This window comes from Nilaparvata lugens, chromosome 5 (assembly GCF_014356525.2).
Source record: "Nilaparvata lugens isolate BPH chromosome 5, ASM1435652v1, whole genome shotgun sequence".
Lineage (NCBI taxonomy): Eukaryota > Metazoa > Arthropoda > Insecta > Hemiptera > Delphacidae > Nilaparvata > Nilaparvata lugens.
Genome location: NC_052508.1, coordinates 69238133 through 69247874, shown reverse-complemented (window position 1 = coordinate 69247874; position 9742 = coordinate 69238133). Strand labels below are relative to the sequence as shown.

Genomic DNA, 9742 nt, shown 5'->3' with positions numbered 1-9742 from the left:
CTATATTATTCTTGTCTCTGGTATAACGTGGACCACTTTATAGAGGAAAAACATGTGAAAGTCATATGGAATAGATATTGTGAGTTGATTCCAACTGGAAGTTTCAATAGAACATCTGACATAATAACAGAGGCATTTTAAGCGAGTTCTCCGGTCAGGGGGCTCACTAGTAAGACAACACAAAACAAGCAACGCTTAAAGACAACTGGAGAAGTATTATCTTCCAGTACCTGGAAGTACAGTATTATCCATGTTGGCTTATTTTTTTGAATGATACCGTGTATCATGATCAAAATATCTATTTAAGCTTCATTTTATTACAAAAAATAATTGAACAAACTTGGTCTAGTGGTCAAACTTCGGTCTGCTAGCACCACCTGATTCCTAGGTTCGAATCCCGCTGATGGCATGGAGGTTTGATCATCTCGTCAATTCACCAACGCACTCTCCATCACCCACACATTAGCAAAACGCTTATGTGGGCATCATACGCAATAGGAAATGAATAATTATGATATAATTTAATAATATAATTGTTTTTTAATATAATTGTTGATTTCCTGGTTAAATAAAACACATAAACTGATTGATTACATTCACTGCATTTATTTCAAATAAAATGTTATTAATATCGAGTGACCTGGCTGGCTCAGGTCTGGTATCAGAGTTTTTAGGTTGCAGCTGATCAATTTCAGGGCCTCTGACGTGACCTAACTACTGCTTTTTGGGCAGCCAGGACCGACGCCTTAATGGCTTATTCATTTTTGATGATAAAGTAATAAGATTCAAAGTAACAACTATTAGATACGACATGTGAAAATGTGAATCGATGACAACTCTGAAGAGTCGCGAAAAGCCCTGAGATGACGCTGGGGCCATAGGCTGCCAACTGTCTATCATTGAAAACAAATAATGTAAAATAAAAATTCGACTGAGTCACTGTCGATGTTGTAGAACCGTTCTACAACCGAACCGAACTGTAGAATTTGACGATATATATGTGTGTCTTTATTTCATTTTTATTACTATTATTGTGAAATAATATTTCATTAATGTGAATAATAATACATGGCAATCATAGTGAATTAAGATGAGTTTCCATGACAGCTCTCCAGGTGGACACTCCACTGTACCATGATATTTAGGGGCTAAGGGCCGTTTGCACAGTCAAAGCTTAAACAGAATTCAATCAGCTGGTGGCTTAAACTAAAAATGAAACATATTATAACGAACGAGACTTGATATGGATTCAATCCAGTTTGAAATGAAATTTAGTTGAAACTGATACTGTGCAAACTGCCCTTAGTGAAGCATTATTATTGAATGCAAAATGTGATAAACTTACAATAAAACAGAGATGATAAATTTAATCAATGAAAATTTTATAAGAAACTCTCACTCACAAGCAGAGGGAAAAGTGAGGTATAAAATATACAGATATAATAGAAATATAGCTAGATATACAAGCAGAGATGGAGCAACGAGAGCAACTGAATCTGATTGGAGTTGAGTTTGTTAGTAACGTTTATCAGAGACAACTGATACAGTAGGTATCTTTACTCTTAAACAGTATCTCTACTCTTTAAACTGGTACAGTGCAAACGGCCCTTAGTGAAACATTATTATTATACTGAATGCAAAATGTGATAAACTTACTATAAAACAGAGATAATGAATTTCATTCAATAAAAATATTCTTATAAGAGACTCTCACTCACAAGCAGAGGGAAAAGTGAGGTATAAAATATATACAGATATGATAGAAATATACAGCTAGATATACAAGCAGAGGTGGAGCAACGAGAGAGACTGAATCTGATTGAATTCAGTTTGTTGGTACGTTTATCACAGACAACAACTGCTGATCCTACTGTATCTTTACTCTAAAACAGTATCTCTACTCTTTGGTTTTATTAAGAGACCACTCCATCAGAAAAGGTTGAAAGTTGAACTCATCTGGATGAGACATGTGAGGGAGATGGGAGAAGCTGCTGTCACTCCATCTGAAAACAGGCAGCTGGTTGTGAGTGCCAGTTGTGGGGCCAGCCACAGCCACAAACTGCAGTTTCGAGAACAACTGGCGATTAGTCAACTTGGCATCAACCGCTCCACGAGGAACTCTTTCATTCATGTCGACTCCATCCTCAGGATTCAGGTCCTCCCTTGCTGCTATGGCACCTCTACCACTGTATGCCGGAACACAGTTGCAAACTGCCAGCGAATCGTTCCTGAAATCGTTGGATCTCATCAACCTCATGAAGCTCTCCATGTCGGTAACTGTTCCATGATCACGTTTGAAAAGTTTCGCTCTGGGGGTTTCAGTGTAAGAGTACCATGGTCCATCGGGACCTAACATCTTCTCATTATAACCACTTATCCTACGGATTTCATCAGTGTAGGGAACATTGTAGCTACTCCAGTACCCTTCCTCAACCAATACATCTGTGACATCCATTGTAACCATTTTCCCAGGCATCTGTTCACTGATCCATAACGTACCTGCTGGTAGGGGTTCACCCGGGGTGAACTTATTGTAGTCGACAACCATGTATTGGTTGTTGCAGGTACCACTGTTGAACCGAGAAAACACCTCATGCCAAGTTTCACCATCTGTGGCAAGTCTATTAGCCAGCATAGCTCGTAGTCCCTGCCACACTGTACCCTCACTGGTCATTCCCTTGAACAAAGTCTCGTTAAAAACCAGGTTTGTGGTCTCAGTGACCGCTAGCCCAGATGATATCAGGTAGAAGTCGTCTACAGACCATACCACTCCAGGGTAGGATGACATGCTGATTTCCTTTCCCGGAACGACCCTTGTGTCTCCTATGGTGAGTGAGTACGGAAAAATGTATCTTTTGAGTATTCTCAGCATGGCACTGTAATGGATCCATGTGTTATGTCCGAAATAAACGTCTTCGTTTGATCCTATTATTTTGATGAGCACAGAACAATGATCCGAGCCTCCTGTAACAAATAAATGGAGAAAGAAAAAGAAGAGAGAAAGAAAAGACTAGCAACCATTCACTCTCACATTCACTCACCTCTTGCACACTTTCCAATAACAGCTCATCTTACTATTGCATTATTAAGATTGCACATGATTTTGATCTATAAATTCTCTTATTTTATAATAACCGGTAAGTAAGACTAATGTTTTAAAGTTTAATGCTCTAGTTTTGTGCAAAGTTATTTTGTGCAAATTCACAGCTTATCTTACTATTGCATTATTAAGATTGCACATAATTTTCATCTATAAATTCTCTTATTTCATAATAGCTAGTAAGTAAGACTAATGTTTTAAAGTTTAATGCTCTAGTTTTGTGCATAGTTTGTGATAAGGTTATAAGACTTTAATGTTTTAAAGTTCTATATAAGAAGGATACACAGTTATTATATAATAAAACATAATAAAATCACTTCACTTATATGGGCTACTTTATTCAAATTGATAAAAACAATATAAAACTTGTAGTATCCTTTTTATTTAAAACATTTCAACGACTAGTTTCGACCTACTTTGGCCAATTTAAACTAGTCTTTGAAATGTTTTAAAGTTTTAAAATGTTTTAAATAAAAAGGGTAGTAGGTACTACAAGTTTTATTTATTTTTATCAATACAACATAATATAACACAAAAAAATTACCCTGGTGCAAAGCACAGGGTAACCTGCTAGTAATGAAAAATCATGTAATACTGTATAATGAAAATGTTATTCAGTAATAATTTTCAAATGCAAGGTTCATCGTTCTTCTATATTGCTTTACAGTAATTAAGAATATTCTACCTATTTGAGATTCTAATGATTTCAAAAAGAATTATAATTATTATAACTCTTGTTGGAATGAATTGAAATTTGAATTTATTCAATGAAAGTCACAAATACACAAATGTGATTATGTCATAGTATATTATTATAATAATGGTTGAATTATTCTGAAAACAAAGGGACAAATCAATTCAAATTATAATTTGAGCACTTTCCTCTATAGTCGGAAATAAGTACCATTTCATAATTATTACGAAAAGGCCTTATCTTTAATATTTTTTTATATTGAACTCTCATATTGATCATATTTTTTAGTAATTTCTTGTTTCTTTTTTCTTATTATCATTTTCTTATAGCATTTTTTGCTATCGACGTTGTTAAGTGGTAGAGTGGGCGTTATTGTCCAAACTTCATTCAACGTCATTCCATTCTATAATAATCGAACTTTTAATAAATTCAATTTTTTTGCATTGTAGTATGAAATACCATCATTTGAAATTCATCAGTTGGATAATACTTTTAGGAGTTTCTTAAAACTGTTTTTTATATGTATAGAAATTCAAATGATGTCAAACAAATAAACATCCCAGTAGCCTTCTGTAGTTAGTATAAAGATAACCTAAGTATTATTTTTAATTCAGGAAGCCTGTAGTACAAAATCGTACAATTTTTTAGGCTTCATTAAAAAAATGCATTTCTCAATTTATGAAAATGCTGAGTGTCCTATAGAATTTTTCCATGATTAGAAATTCAATTCCTAGCAATAATTTGAGAAATTCTTGAAATGTGTCATAGCCACCTCTAATACAGGTATTAGAGGTGGCTATGAATGTGTTCAATCTTGCAACAGATGTTGATTAAAAAAGATAATAATATGACAAATAATCACCTCATCCAAAGCTATCTCATACTATTATCATGGATAAGTATTAGATGATATTTTGTTGATTTCCTCTCATAAATCGTTAGATGTGGCCGAAACCCGGTTACAACATGATACCAATACTCTAGCTAAATGGTCTCATAATAATTGTATAAATATAAATATTACCAAAACCAAGGTGCTACATATAACCTCATCCTACATGAAAAGAATTAGGGAACCCAAAATTAAGCACCATTGCTGTGAATGTTTCCAACTGCAGGAGCAAGATATTTCCATATGTACAAGAGATTTTCAGTTTATATCGAATTTTATAAATAACTAGCTGGCCCGGCGAACTTCGTACCGCCAAACAGTTAATGCATCTCATGACAAACTTTAGCTGGATGCACACCCGAGGAGGCGCGATGCCGCATTTTGCATCCAGGTGCTTCTTGCTTATTTGTTTGAATGGAAGAACTCACACTCACTGATTCGGACATGGCATGTAAAAGTGTGATAAGGCAATCTCCATAAGATCAACACTTTGTATCACCAAGCCGCGCCTCCTCAGGTGTGCTTAGTCTTTGCTTAATCTGATGCACTATATTTTTATAAAAATTATCCATCAATCAGTATTTTATATCTCAATATGGACTTCCTTGTACAGCAGTTTGCATTTTTAGATATAGTTGAATGCACCTTGCTGGGGAATTGAATATTATTTCTCCTTGCTGCTGATTTTCCTGTGCATATTCTAAATTTAGAGCATTCCGAGTTCTACGACCCAAGTTTGGACGTCGTTCGCACCGCGGCATTATTTCATTTCATTTATTCATAGACAATAGATTCAATGCAGGTAAAAACAACAGGCATTCGCCCAAAACTGCTTTTAACCTTAATTTGGAATACACGGTCTAGAGGTTATGTAAATAATAAATTAATTCACATAATATTTTGAGTCCAAAAAATGTATGTACTTCAATATTTTTGGATTTATCAGATTGATTAATTTCAAAATATAAATACAAACCAAAAATCTTCCTTCACAATCACAAAAATATTTAAAATTCCACTTAAATCAACAAATTATACTCATGTTAAAATTTTAAACATGTTAAAATTATTATTAGAATTGAAATTTTGTGAATCAGTAGAAAGAAAAGAAAATGGAAAAACAGATCTACCGACGGCTGTTGGATGACGCGATGATTATAACAGCTGTTTTTTATTTCTGTGTGAGGCCAGCTCCCAAATCTTTTCCCATAAGGATTACATGTAAATTTTGAAGGACCGTAGGAAAGAGTCCTGAAGTCGGATTATAAATTTGATAGACCAAAAACAATCCTTGATGCGGATTTTATATCATGTTAAAATTTCAACTCAATCGGTCCAGTACTTTTGGAGTTTTTGCATTACACACAAACCAACATAACATTTTTATATATATAGATTATTATAAGTATTAGGAGTAACAGTTGACAGTCATTTCCGTTGGGATATCCAAATAAAAAATGATTGTAATAGACTCAAACAGGTATTGGCCAAAATGTATTATATTAAAGATTTAATACCTAATAAAGTGAAGATGATGATGTATATAGCCTTGGGAGAGTCTGTTATGAGATATGGATTGCAAGGGTGGGGATTTGCTAGCAATGTTTATCTTAGGAGAATATCTTCGGTACAGAGGAACATTCCATCCAGTAGCCTTGTGTAGTTAGTATAAAGATAACCTAAGTAATTCAGAAAGCCTGTAGTACAAAATCGTACAATTTATAAGGCTTCATTAAAAAAATACATTTCTTAATTTGTGAAAATGCTGAGTGTCCTATAGAATTTTTCCATACCGTAATTAAAAATTTAATTCCTAGCAATAATTTGAGAAATTCTTGGAATGTGTTCAATCTTGCAACAAAATGTTGATTGGAAAAGATAATATGAGAAATAATCACCTCATCCAAAACTATCTTATTAATTATCAAGGATAAGGATATATAAGATTTTTGCAAAAAACATTCATGATAACAGTTATCAGTTTCAGTTCTGAACATAGACAAAAATTTTGAATATACGTTACATATGCGAATAATTTTTGAATAATCTCTCACCAGTTTTAGAAGATTTAGTTAGCGTTTTGTTTGAGTCAATGATGCTCTGTATCTCAGGCAGTTCGTAGAACAGATTCATCATCTCAATGTCCTCTTCACTCATCTCTGGAACATGGTCAGGGCGTTTGTCATTGTAGGCCCTTGTTATCCCTGACAACTGAAGGTAGATAAGGTTCAACTGGTACCAGTAAGGATCTCCGAGACGAACAGATCGCATCCTTGATCGTGTCCATTCTTTATTCTCCTTCAGGAAACTTTTAATAGTAGAGCAATCGTGAGATTCGCAGAAGGGAGCTACCACATTAACCCAATGACTGTGGATCAGAGATGTGGTGAGACTTCCCTCCAAATAACCGGCGTGAAAAGCTTGAGTTTCGGCAGGATGAGAGGCGTTGGTTTCAATTTCTAGGTAACCGAAGCCTGTGCTGTTTATACTGTTATTGAAATAACCCCTGGCAGCCCAACCCTCGTCACCATTGTGAGGAGTTGTGGAAAATCTAGTTCCTTCTGACGAATAAAACATTTCAAGACAATTTGAACCGGAAAAATTAACAACCACCACAAGTAGTGAAATTAAAATGTAATTCATTATGTTATTAGAATCTCAAATCCTCTTAATACTGGATTCTACGCCCTGCTAAATTTAAATATCGGCCACTAATAAACTTGAAGAGAACATTGTTCTGAAATCACAGCTAACTATTTCAAAACTCTAGTCACTATGTAATAATACAAGCAAAAACTGTATAGTGACTGTAAACTAGTCACTATAAGCAAAAGTGTATTCAACACAGGTTCACTTGAATATGTAGATCTAGTAATAAGAATGTTTTTAGTAAGCTACAATAATTTTCCTTGATAAGAATATTGATACGGTACGGAACAATACTAATGAGATGACGATGTTATCTCCAAAACATTATTCGACAACCCATGAACACTTATCAGAGGTCGATGAGATCATCAATATTCTACTCAAGTTATAAGTTAGACTTTTGACTTTATTTTTATATTATTTCAATTTTTCCATTTTCCAATGACGGTAGTTTTAATTGAAATAATAATGATATGAATTTATATATTATAAGCATGCAGATATATGTACCGCATTCCATTATGAAGAGGTCCATTCGGGTGTTTTGCCTTATATCTTATGACCCCTGTTCATAAGGAGGCATACCTATTTCCTAAGTATCTATCATATTATTTCAAAAGTAAATCAAATTCTGTAGTCGATAAGATTTATAGCGGTGGGGAGATTGCATTTTTTCTAAAATTATTCCTTACTCATCTATACTTTTTCACTCATACTATTACTTTCTAATTACATTCACGAGCATGTAAATGTGATACCTGAAAATTTAATTACAGTAATTTATTAATAAATAAAGGGTGCCAAATAAATAGATATACGGAGTGTTTTTGTTAATCCTGGCACTTTATTTTTTTGTGATTCAGGTAATCTAAGTTTTTTGTGCTATTAACTTAATATTTTTATTAGAATATTCTTGAAAATTGAATAGAAAAATTACCAGTAATTTATTAAAATAGTTTTTTTTTTATTTCTCCTCTCTGAGCTCTCTAAAATTCAGTGAATATCCTCTAATCTTACTATTCATCTTATTGTTTCTTTACTTAAAATTATCTAAATTTGGGAGAGGAATAGCACAAGGTTACCTTATTTTTCCTCTCCCTCTCATTTTGAAAATGTACTTCTTGTATAAATGAATAAATGAATGAATAAAGTACTTTGTTTACTTACCGTAGTATGTTTATTGTAATTAGGCCTTATTTGAATTCTCTGGCATTCATCAGTGAATAAATAAATCAATCATTGATTTCAAATTCTCTTTTTTCTCTCTCCCTTCTTTATTGTGATACAATGTTCACATTTTGTTTTTCTAATACTTTCCACTTTGGGACATCAAATCTTTTTTTGAGGTGATAAAAAGCTATATTGTCAGTTGCACAGAATTTAGTCAGTCCCACGCAATATCGCTTTTAATTTACCTTAGTATGAAGGAATTCCAAAACAGCTTTGTTTAAAAAATGTTTCTCTAATTTTTACTTTCCTTGCCCTATTACCATAGGTAAGGAAAGTATTGCTTTCAGAAAAAAATTAAGGCACCCCAATTTCTAAATTTCTATACGTTTCAAGGTCCCCTGAGTCCGAAAAAGTGATTTTTCATGTTACTACACTTGACCCCTGCGCTCTGGCTGTTATCTATGCAGAGGCCCTCCTTGCTAAAAAGAAATATTTATGAATTTGTTTATGTATTTTGATTCGCATTAATATTATTTACACTACTTTATAAATACTTTGTATATATTGTGAGATGGGGAGGAATAAATTGAATTGAAATTGAAAATTCAAAATATTTTATTCAAAAATAAATTATTAGTTATCGGACATCAATATCACATCTCTATTCCAATCATTTGGAATACTTCAACAGACAAACAAATTCACTCTCATACATTAAATTAACTAATAAAGTTTTATGACACATTTTTCAAATTTTGTTCCCTCCTCAAAAATAATCTCCTTGGAAGCTAGTTATAATTATATCACTGTATGGCACATTGACAACTGATTAGATTTGTTATATTCAGAAACTTTTGTCTTAAGTCTCAATAATTTTCCATGCACTCAATTTATTATATTATTAATCATAATCATTCATTTTAATATTTCCAATTTTTCATTTAATAACGTTCATCACAGTGAAGGATGTTGATAAATAAATACAAATAATAGATATTTTATCATTGCAGTAAGTTAATGACAGTCATTTAACTGGTCTGGTCTCAACTACAGTCATTACTAGATAAAGATAATAAGAGATAACTTTATTATATAGTAGTGAGTAACTGTAGTATTGGCTATCTAGATCCAGAACAGTTCCTTATAGTACTCTCTGGGCCGTTTTCGTAGTCAAAGCTTAAACTTAATTTAATCAGCTGGTGACAAACTCAAAATGAATCATATTATAACAAACAAG

General features: G+C 33.2%; 1 protein-coding gene across 2 annotated transcripts; it reads right to left on the bottom strand.

Annotated features, from left to right (window-relative positions):
* Positions 1-583: 583 nt before the first annotated feature.
* On the bottom strand, positions 584-7572 carry LOC111052180 (putative phospholipase B-like 2). Of its 2 annotated transcripts, none has more exons than XM_039429178.1 (3): positions 6741-7572; positions 1877-2964; positions 584-1554 (listed from the first exon to the last, which is right to left on the bottom strand). In XM_039429178.1, the coding sequence occupies exons 1-2, from the start codon at positions 7327-7329 to the stop codon at positions 1898-1900; spliced, it is 1656 nt and encodes a 551-aa protein (XP_039285112.1). In that variant the 5' UTR covers positions 7330-7572; the 3' UTR covers positions 584-1554; positions 1877-1897. The 2 variants fall into 2 exon arrangements, with proteins under 2 accessions (XP_039285112.1, XP_039285111.1); XM_039429177.1 differs by having other exon boundaries at positions 584-1573; positions 1896-2964; positions 6741-7560.
* Positions 7573-9742: the final 2170 nt, after the last annotated feature.

What these genes read in the sequence shown, in the direction of transcription:
- LOC111052180 (XM_039429178.1), bottom strand. Translation starts at nt 7,329, where the DNA reads ATGAATTACATTTTAATTTCACTACTTGTGGTGGTTGTTAATTTTTCC. An exon ending in AACTAAATCTTCTAAAACTG is followed by an intron (nt 2,965 to 6,740) that starts GTGAGAGATTAT and finishes TATTTGTTACAG; the next exon opens with GAGGCTCGGATCATTGTTCT.